This window comes from Manis javanica, chromosome X (genome assembly GCF_040802235.1).
Source record: "Manis javanica isolate MJ-LG chromosome X, MJ_LKY, whole genome shotgun sequence".
NCBI lineage: Eukaryota > Metazoa > Chordata > Mammalia > Pholidota > Manidae > Manis > Manis javanica.
Window position 1 is genome coordinate 46,700,590 of NC_133174.1, and position 27,588 is coordinate 46,728,177.

General features: G+C 38.5%; 1 protein-coding gene across 3 annotated transcripts in view; it reads right to left on the bottom strand.

Moving 5' to 3' along the window:
- FAM120C (family with sequence similarity 120 member C) overlaps positions 1-27,588 on the bottom strand; it is a 144,418-nt gene that overhangs the window by 84,828 nt on the left and 32,002 nt on the right. For all 3 annotated transcript variants that reach the window (XM_073227964.1, XM_073227963.1, XM_037010375.2), the window contains exons 2-4: positions 7,113-7,359; positions 5,832-5,914; positions 2,678-2,806 (exon numbers count right to left, since the gene is read on the bottom strand). In XM_073227964.1, the coding sequence (XP_073084065.1) occupies positions 2,678-2,806; positions 5,832-5,914; positions 7,113-7,359 (459 nt within the window). The remainder of the gene's footprint in view (positions 1-2,677; positions 2,807-5,831; positions 5,915-7,112; positions 7,360-27,588) is intronic.

Genomic DNA, 27,588 nt, shown 5'->3' on the forward strand with positions numbered 1-27,588 from the left:
GATATTAACCCAAACATATATGGTCAATTAATATATGATAAAGGAGCCATGGACATACAATGGGGAAATGACAGCCTCTTCAACAGCTGGTGTTGGCAAAACTGGACAGCTACATGTAAAAGAATGAATCTGGATCACTGTCTAACCCCATACACAAAAGTAAATTCAAAATGGATCAAAGACCTGAATGTAAGTCATGATACCATAAAACTCTTAGAAAAAAACATAGGCAAAAATCTCTTGGGCGTAAACATGAGTGACTTCTTCATAAACATATCTCCCTGGGCAAGGGAAACAAAAACAAAAAGGAACAAGTGGGACTATATCAAGGTGAAAAGCTTCTGTACAGCAAAGGACACCACCAATAGAACAAAAAGGCATCCTACAGTATGGGAGAATATATTCATAAATGACAGATCTGATAAAGGGTTGACATCCAAAATATATAAAGAGCTCACACACCTCAACAAACAAAAAGCAAATAATCCAATTAAAAAATGGGCAGAGGATATGAACAGACAGTTCTCCAAAGAAGAAATTCAGATGGCGAACAGACACACAAAAGCTGCTCCACATTGCTAGTCATGAGAGAAATGCAAATTAAAACCACAATAAGATATAACCTAACAGCAGTAAGGATCGCCACCATCCAATAGACAAACAACAACAAATGTTGGCGAGGATGTGGAGAAAGGGGAACCCTCCTACACTGCTGGTGGGAATGTAAACTAGTTCAGCCATTGTGGAAAGCAGTATGGAGGTTCCTCAAAAAGCTCAAAATAGAAATACCATTTGACCCAGGAATTCCACTTCTGGGAATTTTCCCTAAGAATGCAGCAGCCCAGTTTGAAAAAGACATATATACCCCTATGTTTATCGCAGCACTGTTTACAATAGCCAAGATATGGAAGCAAACTAAGTGTCCATCAGTAGATGAATGTATAAAGATGTGGTACATATACACAATGGAATATTATTCAGCCATAAGAAGAAAACAAATCCTACCATTTGCAACAACATGGATGGAGCTAGAGGGGATTATGCTCAGTGAAATAAGCCAGGCGGAGAAAGACAAGTACCAAATGATTTCACTCATATGTGGAGTATAAGAACAAAGAAAAAAACTGAAGGTACAAAAACAGCAGCAGAATCATAGAACCCAAGAAGGGACTAACAGTTAACAAAGGGAAGGGACTGGGAGGATGGGTCGAAAGAGAGGGATAAGGGGGGAGAAAAAAGAAAGGAGGCATTACGATTAGCATGTATAATGTTGGGGGGAGCACGGGGAGGGCTGTGCAACACAGAGAAGACACGTAGTGATTCTACAGTATCTTACTACACTGATGGACAGTGATTTTAATGGGGTTTGTTGGGGAGACTTGGTGATGGGGGGAGTCTAGTAAACATAATGTTGTTCATGTTATTATAGATTAATGATACCAAAAAAGTAAATAAATAAATACTGACAATCACAAGTGCTGTTGAGGAATGGAACAGACACTCTAGAAAATGGTTTGGTAGAGTCTTATAAAGCTAAACATATTCATACTGTATGACCCAGAATTCCCACAGCTAGGTATTTACACTAGGAAAATGAAAATTTATGTTCATAGAAAATGTGTACACAAATGTTTACTGCAGCTCTATTCAAAACACCAAAAATTGGAAACAAGTAAAATATCCTATAGGGGTAAATCTATAAACAAATTGTGGTATATTCACACAATGTATGTTACTTGGCAATAAAAAGGAATGAGTCATTGATAGTTGCAATGTGCAAAAATCTTCATGAAGATCAGAAGAACAGTGAAATCTCAAAGGCATTGTATTGAATGAAAAATGTCATTTTCAAAAGATTACACACTGTATGATTGCACTCATAAGCTGTTCTCTAAAAGATATAACTATAGTGACAGAATAGTCTGGTAGTTGCCAAGAGTTTAAAGATAGGTTTGCATGTGGTTACAAAAAGAGAATGAGAGATTCTGGGGCTGGTTCAACTATTTTCATCCTGTTTTTGATGGTCACTACATAAATCTACATATATATTAAAAATTCTTAGACCTGTACACACACACATATACAGAAGTCACTTTTACTCTATGTTAATTAAAAATAAAATTTTAAGTTTAAAACTTTAAACAGAGTGCAAATATAAATTGTTAAAAACAAAACTAACTTATTTTCTAAAATTTTAGTTTCACGTTGTAAGACTAAATCCCAGTGAAGCCCTTTTTTTCATTAACAGTGAAAGATTTTTTACGTGGACTTCTTTAAGTAGTCTTTTTCATCACCCATTAACCTCACTAAGCAGGTCCTCCTTTATATAACAATATACATCGAAACAATAAAAGGGTAGAAGGATATATGCCAGAATGATAACTATAACAAGTTGTTTCTGGGTAATGTGATTTGAGATGACTTTTTCTTTTTCTTTTCTAAATTTTCCAGAATGAGCTTGTATAACTTTGATAATCAGTGGAAAAAAGGTACAGACACTTTCAAGCCAGGATTAGTTGAATATTCTAAAGGAAAGTGTGACTCCAATATGTAAGTGTGGAGAAGACAAATGACTAGGAGAGAAGGTAGACAGCACACAAAAGAGGTCAGATCTGTTGGTGGTACTGGTGAAGCTAAGAAAACTGGTGACTCTTAAGGAAGGTGAAGTCTAGCTTACCTGAGATTGTTTGAAAACATCCTTCCCAACCACATCCAGGTTTGAAGGGTCTTTGATAGAACTAACATACGCAGAAACAGCTTTGATCACCACATCACAGGGAGGAAGAACCAGCTGATGAGCTCGGACCTAGGCAAGAAATCAAGCAACACTGATGTCAAAGATGGATCGCTAAGAAAAAGTGTGAGATAGGGGTGAGATACAGAATTCATATTCAGTAAATCCACTGACAGGTAGTTAAAATCTTTACCTTAACAATGATTTTCCCCTTAATTCTCAGTACTGAACACTTGGAAAAGATCAAAAAGTATGAAGAAAGATAAAAATCGTATCATTCATAATCCTACTACATAGATCACCACTGTCTGATGACAATGCCGTAATGAATCAGCTCCCTTTCAAGATATATTTTGGCTGCTTCCAATTCTTTGCTATCAAAGGTGTGAAAAAGAAAAGCACAGGCCCAACATGGGGCTGCTTCTCCTAGGCCAAGTCACCAAACCAGGCCTTAATGCCCAACCTAATTTAATTGCTGTTGCAGTCTCTCCCAGGAGTTGACTTTTAAGCCAATCACCCTGGAACTCCCTGATCACTAGTGAAGTCATCTGTGGAAGACCCCCTCACCCTCCTAGGGGAAGGTGACCTTACCTGAAACAATCTCTAATCTTTCCTTTGCTAATAACTTTTTGCCCCACCCTCCCGTCTATAAAAACCTTCCATTTTGCACACCTCATTGAGCATTTCTCTCCTTACTAGATGGGTTGTTCCCTGATTCATAAATTGCTTAATAAAACCAATTAGGTCTTCTAATACACGTGGTTGAATTTCGTTTTTTAACAAAGGTAATGTAATGTGGACTATGACTGGGTCCTGATTTGAACTAACCAAAAAAAAGGCCTTTTTGAGACAACCAGGAAAAAACAAAAATGGACTGGATATTAAGATGATACCAAAAAATTATCATTACTTTTGTTAGGTGTAATAATGGCATTGTGCTTATGTAGGAAAATGCCCATATGTTTTAGGGGTACATATTGAAGAACATGGGAGTGAAACGCCTTAAAGTCTTATTTATTTTAAAATACATTAGCAAAAGCATTAAAAAAAAAACAGCAAGGGTGGCGACATCTGGATAATTTGGAGCTGAAAGGTGTTACAATCTATAGTTTGTTATATATTATTTTCTCTACTTTCCCAATGTTTGGAAATTTGTAAGATCAAGGTTTTTGTAATGCTGCAATAAAATGTAGTTGTGATTTTTGTCCACTTTCCAATTATTTATTACAAGTTCTTCCTAAAATTACTGAGTGAAAAGGTATAAACTTAAGAGCTTTTTACATAAATTGTTTAGTCAAAAGTCTGTACCATCCATTCCTTCAACAAGTATTTACTGCCTGCTGTGTACTAGGCACTGTCTAGGCCCAAGGACTACAGCAGTGAACAAGGTAAGAACCCTGCCCTCATAGGAGCTTGCATTCTAAGGTACATGTCTTGGGATTGGATGAGGGAAGTCAAACACAGTATAAATAAGTAAACTGTGCAGTATTGCTAGATGTATAGATGTGCTATGGAGAAAATCTAAGCAGAGAATGGGCTAGGGAATATGTGTGTATGTGTGTGTGTGTGTGTGTATTCGCATGCATATAATTTTAAATAAGGTGATCAGTAAAGGCTACTGAGAAAATGACAGTTGAGAACACCTAAAGGAATGAGGAGACAGCTATGTGGGAGGAAAAGGCATTCCAAGTAGAGGGAAGTACAAAGGTTCTACAAGCGTGAAAGGTATGATGAGATCAGAGCTGTACAGGAGGCCAGACATTGTTCAGGGCTTTGAAAGCCACAGTAAAGACTGGGTGATCGATATGATATGATGTCATTGGAGGATTATGAATAGAGATAGAATGATCTGAGTCAGCTTTAAAAGGATCACTTGGCTGCTGTATTGAGAATAGACTGCAGGGTGGCAGGGGGATGGAAGAGTGCAAGCAGAAGACCAAAAAGTTAGTAAGGTGTTATAATAATCCAGGCAAGAAATACTGGTGTCTTGATCAGGGTAAGTAGCAGTGAAAATAGAAGTAGATATATTTTCAAGGGAGAACTGATAGTATTTGCTGACAAAGGAAATACACGGTGTGAGAAAGAAAAAGAGAAAGAGAAGTCAAGGCTGACTCCCAAGGTGTTCAGCTTGAGCAACTTGAAGGATGAAGTTTCCATTAATGAAACTGGGGAAGGCCTGGGAGGAAGAGGTTTAGGGGAAAGATCAGGAGTCTCCATTTGGACGTATTTTTTTAAATGTTTAGTAGGCCATTAAACATTAAAATATGGAGTCCAAGGGGGAGGCCAATGCTAGAGACATATTTAGGAGTCATCAATGGAGAGATGGTATTTAAAGGCATGAGACTGGATGAGATCAATCACCAAGGCAGCATGTGTATATAGAAAAGAGAAGGGACTGAAGATAGAACTCCAGGCCAAAGTTAAGAAGAAGTAGAGAATACAAGGAAGCAGCAAGGGAGATAGGAGCAGCAGTCACTGAAGTAGGAAGGAAACCCAAAGAGAGTCATGTCCTTAAAGCCAAGTGAATAACGTTTTCTAAGGTAGAGGGAGTGAGCAACTGGATCGATGCTGCTGATTGGTCAAGTAAGATGAACACTGAGAACTGGCCATTGGATTTATTAACAGAGAAGTTGATTAATACCTTGACTTTTCAAGAGCAATTTCAGCAAAGGACACTGAAGAGAGGATGGGGAAAGGGATGGTAAACAGTTCAAGTATAGACAATTCTGTAGAAGAGTTTGTGATAAGGGAAGAAGAAATATGGAGTAGTAGCTTGGGTGGAGGGAGAAAAGTCAAGAGCAGGTTTTGTTCTTTTTTTTTAAGAGGGGTGTACACTTACACATCTGCTGGCAAAGAGCCAATAAAGACAAGAACACTGATTATGCAGGAGAAAGAGGGGAGAAATGCCCTTAAGTTAGCAAGAAGGGATGAGATTTAGCATGTAAGTGAAGGAGTTGGCCTTAGACAGGAATATGGACAGTTCATCCAGTTAACAGGAGTCAGACAGTGCAAGCATATGGGCACTTCTATCAAAACTCCAGTCAAAACCTGATGTTCCCTAGGCATTGACATATAGGCAGAAAATGGGTCACATTACCTTAAGTGATGCAAGGGGATGTTCAGGTCCCAAGAGGCTCCAGTGAAAAGCTGCCAGGTCCTCATCTGGAAGAATGTGGTTACCTATAAAGTGCATTTGTCATTTATTAGCTATACAAATGATTTCTTAGAAGTTCCAGGCCATGAAAGGGCTTCTGGGAGAGAAAATAATCAAGTAATTCACATAGGTATAGATTCTTAATGTAATAACTACAGTAGCTATGTGTTAACTACCTATTATGTATCATATGCATTGTATGTATTATCCTTATAATAACTGAGTATGGTAATATTATTATCCCCATTTTACAGATAAGGAAATTGAAGGTCAGAGAAGTTTGGTGACTTAGTGCAAGGTGGCACAGTTCTCACACCAGGATATGAAGCAAGGGCTGTCTGACTCCAAAGCCCATGCAATTATCTATTATCTAGTCATGCTGCCTTTTATAATAGCAGCCACCAAATACTGACTTCCCAATAAATGATGGGCATTTTATATATCTTATTTAAATTTTCAATAACACAAAGAGGTATTATTATTACATTTCACAGATAAGGAAACTGAAACCAAGGAGGTATAACTTCAGGGCCTAAATCTAAAACTTGTGTTAACTCCATTAGAATATCCAAACTCAAATCTTCATGACAGATATTAGCCTTCACACTGTCAGTACTTGGAAAACCAGCTCAAAACATAAACTCTCTGCAATTTATTTCCAAATACATCTTTAAAAGACAGATTGATGGATAGATAAATGATAAAGTATAATAAAATGTTAATGGCAGAATACAGGTGGTAGATATAGTACTTTTGGTTCAAAATTCTTTCAATTTCACTATATGTCTGGAAAATTTCATAATAAAATGTGAACACAACAGAAACAAAAGGAAGAACAAGCCATTTGTATTCTTGATCTAACTTTAGACACTTGGGGAAGAAACGCTAATGGTTTGTGTGGGGAACTAAAGTTGTTTAGGGCTAGCAAAACATTTGGCCTAAGATACTACTCTGCACAAAATACTTATGGGATATAACAATAGGAAAAAGTTTCTCAAAAATCAAAATAATGTTGTGGAATATGATGTATTATTTCATAAGTCAAACATGCTGAGTTTCTAGTATGAAGCCCAAAAGCCTGCTGTTCTCCCCAGCACAGTGTTTGGCATGTGCACTTTAAGAAGATAAACCCAATAATGATAGGCTAAATCGCTTTGCTTTTCACCTCAACACTGGGAGAGGAAACTTTACCAATTTCTGGAGTCTGTTCTTTGAACTACCTACCTAACAGTGCAGCAAATATGGGAAAATTCATCCGTTTCAGGCCCAGTTGCTTGGCCACCTCCTGAATCAGGAACTGGTTGGTAGTGAGGTTCTTCCCATTCCAGCTCAGCTTCAGAGCATGGGAACTGTAGTAAGAGGGAATATTGTACAGAGCATACTCGGAGTCATGGGCAAGAAGGCCATGGAAGCCATTTTCCCTGAAAAAAGCAACCACCTCCAAATGGTGATCCTCAAGGCTCTGAAAGACCTAGGAGGAAAGAAGAGATGAACATGTCATGCAACAGAAGCTGACCTGTACTTGGGTGTTAAGTTCAGAAGGTTAGTAACTAAATTTTCCTGTTTGTTGAAATTTAAGATTATATATGGCTGAAGAGAATACTCTTCAAAAACAAAACAGAAAAAGCCTCTCCTAGCCTAGAACTTGATTATTCCTATAAACACAGAGAGCATTATCCATGTGTTCATTCAAATACCCAGCCTTTTTATACTCCTTTCATAAAACTGTGGCTGAGGCTCCTAAAAACAATACTGAAATTAACATGGTATATGTTAAGTTTTTACTTTAAACAATAACAGAAGAAACCTTCATTAGAAAGATAATAAAGCTATTATTTATTGCTCAGCACCTTCCATACACCACACATACTTTACCTGTATTATCCCATCATTCCAACAACTGTGGGTAAGGTAGGTATGGATGAAAAAATTTACACATGGAAATAGACCCAGAAAGGTTAAATAAAATATAACTAACCTCCAAATATAAATCATAGAATGCTTTTAAAAAAATCTTTGCTTTCTCTCTTAGCAGCACGTCAGGCCACAGGGCACCAAAATAGGGCACTTCCAACAGGTAGGAGTCAGAAACTTCACCTTACTTTAGAAATGGGAAAACTAAGTCTGTGAGCTTGGCTGCCCCCAAAGTTGCATAATGAGTAAGTGTAGAGAGGATTCAAGCCCACGCTGATCTGACTCCAGAATGCACAATTTCCACTGTACCAGGCTTCTACCAGGGGAGAGCTAATTTTTATGCAATAGAGGTAGATCATTAAATGCCCTTACTGAGCATGCCTCTATTGCTGCATGTATAGCACACTGAAAAATTATCTGTATATTGGCTCTACCACATTAAATCCCTTGGCTACAGAGACCTTATTTCTCTCTGTATTCCTGGCTCCCACGTAAGACCTGGACCATACTAACATGAGTAATAATGGTTAACAGATACTGAACATGCACTATGTGCTAAGCAATGCTCCAAGTACTTTATATGCATTAGCTCATTTAATACTCAAAACAATCTTATGAGGCCATACCTATTACTATTATCACAATTTTACATTTCTATCCCTAAGATCACATGGCTGGAAGGAGTGGCTGGAAGGAGTGAAGCCTGGATTTGGACTCTGGAGCCTGTGGACCTTGATAATTTTGTTGAACACAACTGACCTACTCTTTCATTTAAGTTGTAAAGGAATGGTAGTTTTCTGGAGTCTGATAAGAGTTTCAAAGCATTAAGCTTTTGCTAGGCTATGCAAAGAGAGTCTAGTCACAGTAGTCATATCACACATTAAGTCACACAAGGGAACACTGATAAGCAGATAGCAAAGTCTGTATTTGTTTGATATCCATGCAAAGGAACCAAAAAGCCTTACTCTGCAATGCAACGTATTTATGCCTAGAGTTATGATGAACTCCAAATGGCTCAGGGTAGTACTTTTATGATGTTCCCTGCTGATATTTTCTTCCAGCATACCTCTCACAAAAGTCAATGAATGAGCATGCATTGCCCTTGTACCAGGCAGGCATAGTGCAAAGTATGACACCATCTTTCTCATCATCACAACCTGACCATGTAGGCATGGTAAGCCCCATTTTACAGATGAGGAAACTGAGGATTAGAGAAGTTAAGGTGCCATGCTTCGGGCTACAGAGCTGGGAAATAGGAACCTGGGTCAGACTGACACCAAAGTCAATTCTGTTTCTACTAAAACACATTACCTGGGATTCTCAAGTTGGCGGCGAGAGTAGGGTGGTGGAAATCTCCTCCCAAAAACATATGTATTTTGAAAATACAGCAAATACACCTTTCCTAAAAGAGTGACAAGATGATACACAGTACATGGGCCAGGCTATATCTTCAAGAACCCAACATCTCATGGAAAAGGGTAAGATACACATCTGTGACATGGATGGACCCGAGAACTCCCCCCACCCCAGCTCACTGGGAAGAGGAAAAGAATCAGAGTGGGGAAGGAGTGGAAGCACAGGACTGCTAAATAACCAGCCCTACTAATCTGCCCTGGGAGCAAAGACACACATTGCATGGTGCACTGATATTAGAGGAGTGGAAAAGCAAAATCCGAGACTAAGAATGTGAACAGGTTCCCACAGCCGGGTGCCCTGGGACAAAAGAAAAACAGGCACTTTAAAAGTCGTAAAGGACAAAGGTTTAAATCGCCTGGCACACTCAGTGTAGCAGGCTGCGAACCTTACGGAATTTCAACCCTGGGTGGCAGCAGAGCTGCGAACCCCCTCATGGCATTAAGTAGCCTGATGTTCCTCTCCCCCCGCTGGCAGTTCACGCAAACTGCTGACCCGCCATTGCTGCAGTACACCAGGGGAGCAGCCCCGCCTACAGCAACCACACAGCATAACCCAGAGGTTTCTCCCTGTATGCGTCTAACTGGCCCAGAACCAGAAGGGCTCCCTGTGCATGGGTGACCGGCACAGACAGAGGAGACGGGCACGGAGTCGGAAGCACGAAGGGGCTTTGTTCTCGTGGCTGAACATGTCACTCGCCTGCGACTGATGCTAGTGCCCTTGGCCATACCAAGGGCTGCCCTGCCCACAGCAGCTCACGGGATTAACCAAGAGGCTGCTCCCTGCATGCAATTGACCAGCACAGACCATGGAGATGGGCGCAGAGTTCACGAAGCAAGAAGGGTCTCCGTTCTTGTGGCAGAACACAATCCACTGGCCTGCAACCCCTGCCAGTGCCCTAGGCCATCTACAAGGCCACCACGCCCTCAGAGGCTAGGGGATTAACCCAGAGGCTGCTCTCTGTTAAACAGCACAGAGAGCAGAGACAGGCAAGGCGATGGGAAAGCAGGAAGGGACTTTGTTATCCCAGCTGACACATGTGCCACTCAGCAGCGACCACCCCCATCACCATGAAAAGGCAGAAGAACCTTGTTCAGTCCAAAATCCCTCAAACACCAGTAAGAAGGCCTGGTGAGACAGAAATCACCAATCTTACTGAAAAAGATTTCAAAATTAAAGTCATAAGCATGCTGATAGAGCTACAGAGAAATATGCAAGAGCTAAGGGATGAATTCCAGAGGGAGATGACAGAAATGAAACAAATAATGGAAGGATTTAAGAGCAGAATGGATGAGGTGGAACAGACTGGTAATGGAATAGAAATCAGAGAACAGGAATACAGAGAAGATGAGGCAGAGAGAGATAAAAAGATCTCTAGGAATTAAAGAATATAAAGAGAATTGAGACCAATCCAAACAGAAAAAAATTTGCATAATAGGGGTACCAGTAGAAGAAGAGAGAGAAAAAGGGATAGAAAGTCTCTTTGAAGAAATAATTGCTGAAAACTACCACAATCTCGGGAAGGAAATAGTCTCTCAGACCATGGAAGTCAACAGATCTCCCCAAACAAGAGACCCAAGGAGGACAACACTAAGACATATAATAATGATAATGGCAAAGATCAAAGACAAGGACAGAGTATTGAAAGAAGCCAAAGAGAGAAAAAAGATCACATACAAAAGAAAACTGATGAGGATATCACCAGACCTCTCAGCAGAAACCTTACAGGCCAAAGAAACAAGACCCTCGAGACAAGAATACTACATGCAGAAAGATTATCATTTAAATCTAAAGGAAGAATTAAACAATTTACAGATAAGCAAAAGGTGAGGGAATTGACCTCCAACAAACCATCTCTACAATGTATTTTTATGCACTCCTGCTGTTTATTTATATTACTTAAAAATTTTTTTTTATTAAGGTATGATTGATATACTTACGAAGGATACACATGAAAAAACATCGTGGTTAATACATTTACCCATATCATCAAGTCCCTACCCATAACCCAATGCAGTCACTGTCCATCAGTGCAGCAACTTTCCAGAGATCCACTATGTCCATTCTCTGTGATACACTTTTCTCCCAGTGATCGCCCACACCATGTGTCCTAAACATGACATAATACTATTCAGTCCCCTTCTACCTCCCTCCCCACCCACTTTGCCACACCCCTCCCCTTTGGTAACAACTAGTTCATTCTTGGAGTCTCCGAGTCTGCTGCCATTTTGTTCCTTCAGTGTTGCTGCACAGTTATACTCCACAAATGAGGGAAATCATTTGGCATTTGTCTTTGCCCGCCTAGCTTATTTCACTGAGCATAATGTCCTCCAGCTCCACCCATGTTGTTGCAAATGGGAGGATTTGATTCTTGCTTATAGATGAATAGTATTCCATTATATATATGTACCATATCTTCTTTATCCATTCATCTACTAATGGACACTTAGGTTGCTTCCATATCTTGGCTATTGTAAAAAGTGCTGCGAAAAACATAGGGGTTTATATGTTTTTTTGAATCTGAGAAGTTGTATTCTTTGGGTATATTCCAAGGAGTGTGATTCCAGGGTCAAATGGTACTTCTATTTTTAGTTTTTTGAAGACCCTCCATATTGCTTTCCACAATGGTTGAACTAGCTTACATTCTGACCAGCAGTGTAGGAGGGCTCCCATTTCCCCACATCCTTGCCAGCATTTGTTGTTCTTAGTCTTTTCAATACTGGCCATCCTCACTGGTGTGAGGTGATATCTCATTGTGGTTTTAAGTTGCATTCCCCTGATGATTAGTGATGTGGAGCATCTTTTCATGTGTCTGTTGGCCACCTGAATTTCTTCCTTGGAGAACTGCCTCTTCATATCCTCTGCTCATTTGTTAATCAGGTGATTTGCTTTTTGGGTGTTGAGGTGTGTTAAGTTCTTTATATATTTTGGATGTTAACCCCTTGTCGGATATGTCATTCACAAATATATTCTCCCATACTGTAGGATGCCTTTTTGATTTGTTGATAATGTCCTTTGCCATACAAAAACGTTTTAGTTTGATGTAGTCCTATTTCATTTTTGCATTTGTTTCCATTTCTCGAAGAGGTGGGTTCAGGAAGAAGTTGCTCATGTTTATATTCAGGAGATGTTTGCCTATGTTGTCTTCCAGGAGTTTTATGGTTTCATGACTTACATTCAAGTCTTTAATCCATTTGGAGTTTATTTTTCTTTATGGGGTTAAACAATAATCCAGTTTCATTCTCTGGCAAGTAGCTGTCCAGTTCTGCCAACACCAGCTGTTGAAAAGGCTGTCATTTCCCTATTGTATGTCTGTGGTTCCTTTATCATATATTAATTGACCATATAAGGTTGGATTTATATCAGGGCTCTCTAGTCTGTTCCACTGGTCTACTGTTCTGTTCTTGTGCTAGTACCAAATTGTGTTGATTACTGTGACTTTGTAGTAGAGCTTGAAGTTGGGGAGCATAATTCCCCCTGCTTTATTCTTCCTTCTCAGGATTACTTTGGGTATTCGAGGTCGTTTGTGGTTCCATATGAAGTTTAGAATGATTTTCTCTAGTTCATTGAAGAATGCTGTTGGTATTTTGATAGGAATTGCACTGAATCTATAGATTGCTTTAGGCAGGATGGCTATTTTGACCATATTAATTCTTCCTATCCATGAGCATGGGATGTGTTTCCATTTATTGGTATTTTCTATAATTTCTCTCATAACAGTCTTGTAGTTTTCAGAGTATAGGTCTTTCACTTCCTTGGTTTGGTTTATTCCTAGATATTTTATTTTTTTTTGATGTAATTGAGAATGGAATTATTTTCCTGATTTCTCTCACTGCTAGTTCACTGTTAGTGTATAGGAATGCAACAGATTTCTGTGTATTAATTTTGTATCCACCAACTTTGCAGAATTCAGATATTAGATCTAGTAGTTTTGGAGTGGATTCTTTAGGGTTCTCTATGTACAATATCATCTGCAAACAGGAACAATTTAACTTCTTCCTGGTCAATCTGGATGCCTTTTATTTCTTTGTGTTGTCTGATTGCCGTGGCTAGGACCTCCAGTACTATTTTGAATAGAAGTGCGGAGAGTGGGCATCCTTGTATTTTTCCCGATCTTAAAGGAAAAGCATTCAGCTTCTCACTGTGAAGTATAATGTTGGGTGTGGGCTTGTCATACATGGCCTTTATTATGTTGAGGTACTTTCCCTCTATACCTATTTTGTTGAGAGTTTTTATCATGAATGGATGTTGAATTTTGTAAAATGCTTTTTCAGCATATATGGAGATGATTATGTGGTTTTTCTCCTTTGTTTTGTTGATGTGGTGGATGATGTTGATGGATTTTCGAATGTTGTGCCATCCTTGCATCCCTGGCATAAATTCTACTTGATCATGATGGATGATCTTTTTGATGTATATTTAAATTCGATTTGCTAATATCTTGTTGAGCATTTTTGCATCTATGCTCATCACGGATATTGGTCTGTAATTTTCTTTTTGTGTGGTGTCTTTGCCTGGTTTTGGTATTAGGGTGAAGCTACCCTCATTGAATGAGTTTGGGAGTATTCCATCCTCTTTTATTTTTTGGAAAACTTTAAGGAGAATGGGTATTAGGTCTTCAGTAAACGTTTGATAAAATTCAGCAGTGAAGCCATCTGGTTGGGGAGTTTTGTTCTTAAGATAGGTTTTTGATTACCAGTTCAATTTCTTTGCTTGTAATTGGTCTGTTCAGATTTTCTGTTTTTCCTTGGTCAGCATTGGAAGGTTGTATTTTTCTAGAAAGGTGTCCATTTCTTCTAGGTCATCCAATTTGTTAGCATATAATTTTTCATAGTATTCTATAATAATTCCTTGTATTTCTGTGATGTCCGTAGTGACTTTTCCTTTCTCAATTCTCATTCTGTTTATGTGTGTAGACTCTCTTCTTTTCTTGATAAGTCTGGCAAGCAGTTTATCTATTTTGTTTATTTTCTCGAAGAACCAGCTCTTGTTTTCATTGATTCTTTCTATTGTTTTATTTTTCTCAATATTATTTATATCCTCTCTGAAATTTAATGTCCCTCCTTCTACTGACTGGGCCTCATTTGTTGTTCTTTTTCTAGTTTAATTAATTATGAGTTTAGACTGCTTCTATGGGATTGTTCTTTCTTGAGGTAGGACTATATTGCAATATACGGTCCTCTTAGCACAGTTTTGGGTACATCCCACAGATTGTGTGGTGTTGAATTATTTTTGTCATTTCTCTATATTGCTTGATCTCTGTTTTTATTTGGTCATTGATCCATTGGTTATTTAGGAGCATGTTGTGAAGCCTCCATGTGCTTCTGGGATTTTTCACTTTCTTTGTGAAATTTATTTCTAGTTTCACACCTCTGTGGTCTGAGAAACTGGTTGGTACAATTTCAATCTTTTTGAATTTACTGAAGCTCTTTTTGTGTCCTAGTATATGATCTACTCTTGAAAATGTTCCATGTGCACTTGAGAAGAATGTGTATTCTGTTGCTTTTGGGTGTAGAGTTCTGTAGATGTGCGTTAGGTCTATCTGTTCTATTGTGTTGTTCAGTCCCTTTGTCTCCTTACTTATCTTCTGTCTAGTTGATCTGTCCTTCAGAGTGAGTGGAGTATTGAAGTCTCCTAGTATAAATGAATTGCATTCTATTTCCCTTTTAATTCAGGTAGTATTTGTTTCACATATGTAGGTGGTCCTCTGTTAGAAGTATAGATATTTATAATGGTTATATCTTCTTGTTGGATTGACTCCCTTATCATTATGTAATGTCCTTTGTCTTTTGTTACTTTCTGTGTTTCGAAGTCTATTTTGACTGCAACTCCTGCTTTATTCTCTCTGTTTGTTGCATGAAATATCTTTTTCTATCCCTTCACTTTTAGTCTGTGTATGTCTTTGGGTTTAAAGTGAGTCTCTTGTAGGCCCTATACAGATGGGTCTTGTTTTTTTTTATCCATTCAGTGACTCTAAGTAAATCTTTTGATTAGTGCATTCAGTCCATTTACATTTAGGGTGATTATCGATAGGTATGTACTTATTGCCATTGCAGGCGTTAGATTTGTGGTTACCAAAGGCGCAAGGTTAATTTCCTTACTATCTAAGAGTCTAACTTATCTCACTTAATATGCTGTTACAAACACAATCTAAAGGTTTTTTCCTTTTTCTCCTCCTTTTTCTTCCTCCTCCATTCTTTATATATTAGGTATCATATTCTGTATTCTTTGTGTATCCCTTGACTGACTTTGAGAATAGTTAATTTAATTTTGCATTTGCTTCGTAATTAGCTGTTCTACTTTCTTTACTGTGGTTCTATTACCTCTGGTGACAGCTATTCAAGCTTAGGAACACTTCCATCTATATGACTCCCTCCAAAATACACTGTAGACATGGTTTGTGGGAGGCAAATTCTCTCAGCTTTTGCTTACCTGGGAATTGTTTATTCCCTCCTTCAAATTTAAATGATAATCTTGCCAGATAAAGTAATCCTGGTTCAAGGCCCTTCTGCTTCATGGCATTACATACATCATGCCATCCCCCTCTGGCCTGTAAGGTTTCTGCTGAGAAGTCTGATGTTAGCCTGATGGGCCTTCCTTTATATGTGATCTTATTTCTCTCTCTGGCTGCTTTTAACAGTCGGTCCTTATCCTTGATCTTTCCCATTTTAATTACTATGTGTCTTCGTTTTGTCTTCCTTGGGTCCCTTGTGTTGGGAAATCTGTGGATCTCCATGGCCTGAGAGACTATCTCCTTTCCCAGATTGGGCAAATTTTCACCAACAACCTCCTCAAAGACACTTTCTATCCCTTTCTCTCTCTCTTCTTCTTCTGGTATCCCTATAATGTGAATATTGTTGTTTGGATTGGTCAAACAGTTCTCTCAATATTCTTTCATTCTTAGAGATCCTTTTTTCTCCCGTACCTCCGCTTCTTTGTATTCCTCATCTCTAGTCTCTATTTCATTTATCGTTGCCTCCACCGTATCCAACCTACTTTTAATACCCTCCATCATGCTCTTCAACGATTGGATCTCCGACCAGAATTCAACCCCGAGTTCTTGGATGTCTTTCCGTACCTCCATTAGAATGTTGATGATTTTTATTTTGAACTCCCTTTCAGGAAGAGTCACAAGGTCCCTGTCATTTAAATCTTTCTCCAGAGTTATATTAATTTTATTCTGGACCAGGTTCCCTTGGCGTTTCATATTTGTATATTGCGCCCTCTAGTGTCCAGATGCTCTACTCTGGAGCTGCTAAGCCCCTGAAGCAATGTCAGGCGTCATCACAGGGGAGTGGTATTGGTGCCTGGGGGTAATTAAGAGCTGTTTCCTGCTTCCCTGCTGCTATGCCTGTCTCCACTGTCTGAACCAGTGGGCCAAGCACACAGGTATAAGCTTTTGTCCCACAGCAGCCGCATATGGATCCCTGCTTTCCACAATCAGCCGGAATCCCAGTCTCCCCAGGAACTCAGCCTGACCCTGCTATCCAACCCCATAATCACAAGAGTATGATGACAGCACCATGAAATGTAGGTTTGTGCTCCCAGTGCAGATCTCAGGAGCTAGGTATTAAACAGTCCCAGGCCTTCCACACCCTCCCTATTCAGTTTCTGGTCCTCCCACTAGTGAGCAGGGGTGTGAGAAGGGCTTGGGTCCCACCGAACCACAGCTCTGGTAAGTTACTGTGTTCCCTGAGTTCTGCTTGTTTCTCCAGGTGTATGCAGTCTTGCACCATCCTCATTCCTGCTCCTCTCTCAGGATTAGTTGCACCAACTATATTTTCTAATTGTATATGGTTTTAGGAGGAAGCCTCTGTTTCTCCTCTCACACCGCCATCTTTCATCCAATCCCTCTACAATGTATTTAATAGGGTCTGTTCAAGATGAAAGCATGCCTAAGGCTAAACAGCTGTCAACAGAGAAAATAAAACCACACGAAACCAAGTAGACCAACAAAATACTAACTAACGGCAAAATCAGCTATCCACAAAATCAGTCAAGGGAAACACTAAGAGTACAGAATAAAACATCTAACAAAAAAAGAATGGAGGAGGAAGAAAAATAAAGGAGAGAAATAAAGAATTATTAGGCAGGGTTTCGAACAAGTGTAGTAAGTGAGTTAAGTTAGACAGATAGTAAAGAAGGTACCCTTGAACCCTTGGTAACCATAAATCCAAAGCCCGCAATCGTAATAAGTACATATCTATAGATAGTCACCGTAAATGTAAACAGACTGAATGTATCAACCAAAAGACACAAAGACCCTTCTACATGATTCCTACAAGAGACTCATGTCAAACCCAAAGAAATACATGGACTAAACATGAAGCGATGCAAAAAGATATTTCACGGAAACAATAGGGAGAAAAAAGGAGGTGTTACAGTAGTTGTATCAGACTCCTAAAACCATATACAAAGGAAGTAACAAGAGATAAAGAAGGACATTACATAATGATAAAGGGGTCAGTGCAACAAGAGGATATAACGATTATAAATTTCTATGAAACAAACACAGGAGCACCTACATATGTGAAAGAAATACTAAAAGAATTGAAGGAGGAAATAGAATGCAATGCATTCATTTTAGGAGACTTCAATACTCCACTCACTACAAAAGACAGATCAAGCAGAAAGAAAATAAGTAAGGACACAGAGGCACTGAACAACACATTAGAACAGATGGACCTAACAGACAACTACAGAACTCTATAGCCAAAAGCAAGAAGATACACATTCTTCTCCAGTGCACATGAAACATTTTCCAGAATAGACCACAAACTAGGCCACAAAAAGATCTTCAGTAAATTAAAAAACAATGAGATTGTACCAACTTCTCAGATCACAAAGGTATGAAACTAGAAATAAATTGTACAAAGAAAACAAAATGGCTTACAAACACATGGAGGCTTAAAAACATGCTCTCAAATAATCAGTGGATCAATGAGCAAATTAAAATAGAGATCAAGCAATATATGGAGACAAATGAAAACAACAGCACAACACCCCACATTATGTGGGATGCCACAAAGGCAGTTCTAACAGGAAACTATGCAGCAATCCAGGCCTACTTAAAGAAGAACAATCCGAAATGAAAACTCTAAAGTCATAATTATTGAAATTGGAATAAGAACAAATGAGGCACAAAGTCAGCAGAAGAAGGGACATAATAAAGATCAGAGAAGAAATAAATAAAATTGAGAAGAATGAAACAATAGAAAATATTAATGAAACCAGGATCTGGTTCTTTGAGAAAATAAACAAAATAGACAAATCCCTAGCCAGACATACTAAGAGAAAAAGAGAATCTACACACATAAACAGAATAAGAAATTTGAAAGGAAAAACCAAGACAGACATCACCAAACTGCAAAAAATTATTAGAGAGTACTATGAAAATCAGTATGGTAACAAACTGGATAACAGAGAGGAAATGGTCAACTTCCTAGAAAAATACAACCTCCCAATGACCAAGGAAGAAACAGAAAATCTAAATGACCAATTACAGGCAACGAAACTGAATCAATAATCAAAAAACTACAAAGGAACAAAACCCTAGGAGAAGATTGATTCACCGCAGCATTTTACCAGACATTTAGAGAAGACACAATACCCATTCTCCTTAAAGTTTTCCAAAAAATAGAAGAGGAGGGAATACTTCCAAACTCATTCAATGAAGCCAGCATCACTCTAATACCAAAACCAGTCAAAGACACCACAAAAAATTAAACTACAGAACAATAGCCCTGATAAATGTAGATGCAAATATACTCAACAAAATATTAGCAAAGCAAATTCAAAAATACATCAAGAGGATCATACACTGTGATTAAGTGGGATTTACCCAGGGATGGAAGGATGGTACAACATTACAAAATCCACCACCAAAACCAACCACATCAACAAAAAGAAAGACAAAAAACACACGATCATCTCCATACACTCTTAAAAAGCATTGGAGAAAATACAATATCCATTCATGATAAAAACTCTCAACAAAATGGGTATAAAGGGCAAGTACATGAACATAATAAAGGCCATGTACCAACAAAACCACAGCGAACATTATTCTAAACAGCGAGAACTTGAAAGCTTTTCACCGAAGATCAGCAACAAGACCAGGATGCCCGCTCCCCTGCTTTTACTCAACACAGTACTGGAGGTTGAAGCCATGGGAATAATACAACACAAAGAAATAAAAGGCGAGGGGGAGCAAAGATTGTGGCATGAGTAGGACAGTGGGAATCTCCTCCCAAAAACATATATAGTTTTGAAACTACAACAAATACAACTATCCCTAAAAGAGAGACCAGAAGACACAGGACAACAGCCAGGCTACACTGACACCTGCGAGAACCCAGCGCTGCTGAAAGGGGTTAGATACAAGCCGCAGCCCGGCGGAACCCGAGGCCCCTTACCCCAGCTCCCGGCGGGAGGAGAGGAGTCGGAGTGGGGAAGGAGAGGGAGCCCAGGACTGCTAAACACCCACCCCTAGCCATCCGCACCACAGTGCAGACACACAGTGCATGCATGGGGTGCTGGAAACTAGGGAAGCAGGACAGTAAGACCTGTGAGTGGGTCCTGCAATCGGCACCTCTGGGAAAAAGAACAGCGAGTGATATTTGAAAGTCTTAAAGGGACAGGGATGCCACTGCTGGACAGAGGCATCCCGGTTCACAGTTCAGCAGCTGGAAATTCCAGGTAACTCCGAGTGCACTAACGCCCTGGGCAATAGCTCTGAGACACCTCACGGAGGTAAACAGCCAAACAGCCCACCATCCATTACAGATCCGGGGCCCCGCCAAAGCAGATTAGCAGCCTGAGGCTGGCCATGCCCACAGCAAGGGAGCTTCCTCCATCGCAGCCAGGCAAGATACAGAGACACAGTCTACACGCAATTGACCAACACAAGCCACTAGGGGACAGACTTGTCCCAGTAAAGAAAGGCCAGGAGCAAGTGTAAAAAGTCGTGGCTCTCCCAGTTGACAGACGAGTCAATAGCATACCACTGCACCTATCAACATGAAAAGGCAAAAAAATTTGATCCAGACAAGACTAACCCAGACATCTTCGACATCTTCTACATCTTCCCCTGAGAAGGAACCTATGGAGATAGATTTAACCAATCTTCCTGAAAAAGAATTCAAAACAAAAGTCATAACAATGCTGATGGACTTGCAGAGAAATATGCAAGAACTAAGGAGGGAGAATGCAGAAATAAAATAATCTCTAGAAAGACTTCAAAGCAGAATGGACGAGATGCAAGAGACCATTAATGGACTAGAAAACAGAGAACAGTAATGCAGAGAAACTGATGCAGAGAGAGATAAAAGGATCTCCAGGAATGAAAGATTATTAAGAGAACTGTGTGACCAATCGAAACGGAACAATATCCGCATTATAGGGGTACTGAAAGAAGAAGAGAGAGAAAAAGGGATAGAAAGTGCCTTTGAAGAAATAACTGCTGAAAATTTCCCCAAACTAGGGGGAGGAAATGGCCTCTCAGACCACAGAGGTACACAGAACTCCCAAGACAAGGGATCCAAGGAGGGCAAACACCAAGACACATAATAATTAAAATGACAAAGATCAAAGACAAGGACAAAGTATTAAAGGCAGCCAGAGAGAAAAAAAGGTCACCTAAAAAGGAAAACCCATCAGGCTATCATCAGACTTCTGAAAAGAAATCCTACAGGCCAGAAGAGAATGGCATGACATACTTAATGCAATGAAACAGAAGGGCCTTGTACCAAGATTACTGTATCCAGCACAGTTATCATTTAAATATGAAGGAGGGATTAAACAATTCCCAGACAAACAAAAGTTGGGGTAATTTGCATCCCACAAACCACCTCTACAGGGCATCTTACAGGGACTGATCTAGACAGTAGCAATCCTAAAAAGAACACAGAATAAAACACCCAACATATGAAGAATGGAGGAGGAGGAATAAGAAGGGAGAGAAATAAAGAATCATCAGACCGTGGTTACAACAGCTCAATAAGTGAGTTAAGTTAGACAGTAAGAGAGTAAAGAAGCTACCCTTGAACCTTTGGTAACCACAAACTTAAAGCCTGCAATGGCAATAAGTACATACCTTTCAATAATCACCCTAAATGTAAATAGACTGAATGCACCAATCAAAAGACACAGAGAAACACAATGGATAAAAAAGCAAGACCCATCTATATGCAGCTTACAAGAGACTCACCTCAAACCCAAAGACATGCACAGACTAAAAGTCAAGGGATGGAAAAAGATATTCCATGCAAACAGTAGGGAGAAAAAAGCAGGTGTTGCAATACTAGTATCAGACAAAATAGACTTCAAAACAAAGAAAGTAACAAGAGATAAAGACGGACACTACATGATGATAAAGGGCTCAGTCCAACAAGAGGATATAACCATTCTAAATATATATGCACCCAATACAGGAGCACCAACATATGTGAAACAAATACTAACAGAATTATCTGGAAATAGAATGCAATGCATTCATTTTGGGAGACTTCAACACACCACTCACTCCAAAGGACAGATCCACCAGTCAGAAAATAAGTAAGGACACAGAGGCACTGAACAACACACTAGAACAGATGGACCTAAAAGACATCTATAGAACTCTACATCCAAAAGCAACAGGATACACATTCTTCTCAAGTGCACATGGAACATTCTCCAGAATAGACCACATACTAGGCCACAAAAAGAGCCTCAGTAAATTCCAAAAGATTGAAATCCTACCAACCAACTTTTCAGACCAGAAAGGTATAAAACTAGAAATAAATTGTACAAAGAAAGCAAAAAGGCTCACAAACACATAGGCTTAACAAAACGCTCCTAAATAGTTAATGGATCAATGACCAAATTAAAATGGAGATCTGGCAACATATGGAAATAAAAGACAAAAACAACACAAATCCCCACCTTCTGTGGGATGCAGCAAAAACCATTTTAAGAAGAAAGTATATAGCAATCCAGGCATGTTTCAAGAAGGAACAACAATCCCAAATTAATAGAGTCACAATTATTGAAATTAGAAAAAGAACAAATGAGGCCTATAGTCAGCAGAAGGAGGGACATAATAAAGATCAGGCAAGAAATAAATAAAATTGAGAAGAATAAATCAATAGAAAAAAAATCAATGAAACCAAGAGCTGTTTCTATGAGAAAATAAGCAAAATAGGTAATCCTGTAGCCAGCCTTATTAAGAGAAAAAGGGAATCAACACACATCAACAGAATCAGAAATGAGAAAGGAAAAATCAAGACAGACCCCACAGAAATATGAAGACTTATTAGAGAATACTATGAAAATCTATACGCTAACAAGCAGGAAAACCTAGAAGAAATGGACAAATTCCTAGAAAAATACAACCTTCCAAGGCTGACCAAGGAAGAAAAAAAAATCTGAATAGACCAATTACCAGCAACAAAATTGATGTGATAATCAAAAAACTACCCAAAAGCAAAAGCCCCAGGCCAGATGGATTTACTGTGGAATTTTATCAGACATACAGAGAAGACCTAATACTCATTCTGCTAAAGTTTTCCAAAAAATAGAAGAGGAAGGAATACTCCCAAACTCATTCTATGAAGTCAGCATGACTCTAATATGAAAACCAGGCAAAGAACCCACCAAAAAATAAAATTACACAATATCCCTGATGAGCATAGATGCAAAAATACTCAACAAAATGTTAGCAAACAGAACTCAAAAATACATCAAGAGGATAATACACCATGACCAACTGGGATTCATATCAGGGATGCAAGGATGGTACAACACTCGAAAATCCATTAACATCATCCACCACATCAACAAAAATGGACAAAAATCACATGATCATCTTCATAGATGCTGAAAAACCATTCGACAAAATTCAACATCCACTCATGATAAAAACTCTTAACAAAATGGGCATAGAGGGCAAGTACCTCAACATAATAAAGGCCATATATAATAAACCCATAGCCAACATCATACTGAACAGCGAGAAGCTGAAAGCTTTTCCTCTAAGATCGGGAAGAAGAAAGGGATGCCAACTCTTCCCACTGTTATTCAACATAGTACTGGAGGTCCTACCCATGGAAATTAGAGAAAACAAAGAAATACAAGGAATCCAGATTGGTAAAGAAGAAGTCAAACTGTCACTATTTGCAGATGACATCATATTGTACATAAAAATCCCTAAAGACTCTACTCCAAAACTACTAGAACTAATATGGGAATTGAGCAAAGTTGCAGAACACAAAATTAATACACATAAATCTGAGGCTTTTCTATACACTAACAATGAACTAACAGAAAGAGAAATTAGGACGACAATTCCATTCACAATTGCATCAAAAAGAATAAAATACCTAGGAATAAACTAAACCAAGGGGGTGAAAGACTTATATCCTGAAAACTAGACACTCTTAAGAGAAATTAAAGAGGACACTAACAAATGGAAACTCATCCCATGCTCTTGGCTAGGAAGAATTAATATAATCAAAATAGCCATCCTGACCAAAGCAATCTACAGATTCAATGCAATCCCTATCAAATTAACAACAGCATTCTTCAATGAGCTGGAACAAATAGTTCAAAAATTCCTATGAATCACCAAAGACCCTGAATATCCAAAGAAAACCTGAGAAGGAAGAATAAAGTGGTGGGGATCTCGCTCCCCAACTTCAAGCTCTACTAGAGCCACAGTAATCAAGACAATTTGATAGTGGCACAAGAATAGAGTCACAGAACAGTGGAACAGAATAGAGACTCCAGACATTAACACAAACATATATGGTCAATTAATATACGATAAAGGAGTCATGGACATACAATGGGGATATGACAGCCTCTTCAACAGTTAGTGTTGGCCAAACTGTACAGCTACATGTATGAGAATGAAACTGGATCATTGTCTAATACCATACACAAAAGTAAATTTGAAATGGATCAAGACCCGAATGTAAGTCATGAAACCATAAACTCTTAAAAAAAACATACACAATAATCTCATGGACATAAACATGGGCGACTTCATGAACATATCATCTCCCCAGGCAAGGGAAACAAAAGCAAAAATAAACAAGTAGGACTATATAAAGGTGAAAAGCTTCTGTATATCAAAGAACAGCATCAACAGAACAAAAACATATGGAAGAATATATTCATAAATTACAGATCTAATAAAGAGTTGACATCCAAAATATATATAGATCTCACACACCTCAACAAACAAAAAGCAAATTATCCAGTTAAAAAATGGGCAGAGGAGCTGAACAGTTCTCCAAAGAAGAAATTTAGATGGCCAACAGACACATGAAAAGATGCTCCACATCCCTAGTCATCAGAGAAATGCAAATTAAAACCACAATGAGATATCACCTCATACCAGTAAGGATCACCACCATCCGAAAGGCAAACAACAACAAATGTTGGCAAGGTTGTGGAGAAAGGGGAACCCTCCTACACTGCTAGTGGGAATGTAAATTAGTTCATCCACTGTGGAAAGCAGTATGGAGGTGCCTCAGAATGCTCAAAATAGAAATACCATTTGACCCAGGAATTCCACTTCTAGGAATTTACCCTAAGAATGCAGCAGCCCAGTTTGAAAAAGACAGATGCACCCCTATGTTTATCGCAGCACTATTTACAATAGCCATGAAATGGAAGCAATGTACGTGTCCATCAGTTGATGAATGGATAAAGAAGATGTGGTACATACACACAATGGAACATTATTCAGCCATAAGAAAACAAATCCTACCATTTGCAACAACATGGATGGAGCTAGAGGGTATTATGCTCAGTGAAATAATCCATGTGGAGAAAGACAAGTACCAGATGATTTCACTCATATGTGGAGTATAAGAACAATGAAAAACTGAAGGAATAAAACAGCCGCAGAATCACAGAACCCAAGAATGGACTAACAGTTACCAAAGGGAAAGGGACTGGGGAGGATGGGTGGGAAGGGAGGGATAAGGGCGGGGAAAAGAAATGGGGCATTACGATTAGTATGTATAGTGTGGGGAGGCATGGGGAGGGCTGTGCAACACAGAGAAGACAAGTAGTGATTTTACAGCATCTTACTATCTGATGGACAGGGACTGTAATGGGGTGTGTGGGTAGGACTTGGTGAAGTGGGGAGCCTAGTAAACATAATGTTCTTCATGTAATTGTAGATTAATGATACCAAAAAAAAAAAAACTTAAAAAAAAAAAAACAAAATGAGAAATGAGTTAACACATACTAGAATGGCTAATTCTTAAAGTGTAAAATAACAAGTGTTGGTAAGCATGTGGAGAAACTGGAATCTTCCATACATTACTAGTGGGAATGTAAAATGGTGCAGCATTTTGGAAACAGTTTGGGAGGACTTCACACGGTTAACAAAGTGTTATTATATGATCTTGTAGTTCCACTCCTATGTGTACACCGAAGAGAATTAAAACTCATGCTCACACAGAAACTTATACATGAATGTTCATAGCATTATTTTAGTCAAAAGTAGAAACAACCCAAATTTCCATCAACTAATGTATAAAAAAAGTAGTATATCCACACAAGGGAACATTATTCAACCAAAAAAAGGAATTCAGTAGTGATTCATGATACATAAGTAAACCTTGAGCACACATTATAAACTTAAAGAAGTCAGACAGAAAATGCCACATATTTTATGATTCCTTTTACATGAATAATCCAGAATAGAAAAATCCATAGAGATGGAAAAATAGATTAGCTGTTGCCAGGAGCTAGGGATAAGGGAAAATGGAGAATGACTGTTAGCAAGTACTGGGTTTCCTTTGGGGATAATAAAAATATTCTGCAATTATAGGGTGGTAATAGTTGCAGAACTCTGTGAATAGACTAAATATCACTAAATTGTACACTTTAAAATGGTGAATTTTATGGTATGTGAATTTTATGTTAATTTTTTTAAAGTAGAGCTTGGATTTGAATTCTGCTCTGCCCACAAAGCCCAAGTTCCCTCTCAATTTTTTTTATTATGGAAAAATTTAAACATACAAAGGTAAACAATAGCATAGTGAACCCCCATGACACCACCATTATCTAGTGTCACCTACTATCAATTTTGTCATTTTTGTTTCATCTACTTTACCTCCTTTTTTCTGGCATTTTTATATACTTTTCATATTGAGATAAAAAATAACATACGATAAAATTTACCATCTTAACAATTTTTAAATGTACAGTTCAGTAGTCAAGTATACTCACATTGCTGTAAAACAGATCTCCAGAACGTTTTCATCTTGCAAATCTGCAATGCTGTACCCATTAAATAACATATCCCCATTTCCCCCTCCCAGGCCCCACCATTCTACTTTCTGTGTGTATGAACTGACTACTTCAGCTATCTCATATAAGTGGAATCATACAATGTGTATCTTTTTTGTGACTGGCTTATTTCACTTAAGATAATATCCTTGACGTTCATCCATGTTGTAGCAAGAGGAAGGATTTCCTTCCTTTTTAAAAGGCTCACCAATACTCCATTGTATCTATATACCACATTTTCATTATCTAGTCATCTGTCAATGGACACTTGGGTTGTTTCTACTTCTTGGATATTGTGAATACTGCTGCTATGAATATGGGTATACAAATATCTTTTTGAGATCCTGCTTTCAGTTCTTTTGGATAAATACCCATAAGAGGAATTACTGTATATGGTAATTCTACGTTTACTTTTAAAGGAAACTCCATATTGTTTTCCATAGAGGGTTCACCATTTTATATTCCCACCAACAGTGCATAAACTTTCCAATTTCTCAACTTCACCAACACTTATTTTCTCTTCTCTTTTTTTTTTTGTTTTTTTTTGTTGTTTTTTTTTGAGAGGGCATCTCTCATATTTATTGATCAAATGGTTGTTAACAACAATAAAATTCAGTATAGGGGGGTCAACGCTCAATGTACAATCATTAATCCATCTCAAGCCTAATTCTTGTCAGTCTCCAATCTTCTGAAGCATAACGAACAAGTTCTTACATGGTGAACGAATTCTTACATAGTGAATAAATTCTTACATGGTGAACAGTACAAGGGCATTCATCACAGAAACTTTCGGTTTTGATCATGCAATATGACCTATAAACAATCAGGTCAAATATGAATATTCGTTTGATTTTTGTACTTCATTTATATGTTGATCCCACATTTCTCCTATTATTATTATTATTTTTATTTTTAATAAAATGCTGAAGTGGTAGGTAGATGCAAGATAAAGGTAGAAAACATAGTTTAGTGCTGTAAGAAGGCAAATGTAGATGATCAGATGATCAGGTGTGTGCCTATGGACTAAGTATTAATCCAGGCTAGACAAGGGCAGCAAGACATCCACGGATGCAGAAGATTTCTC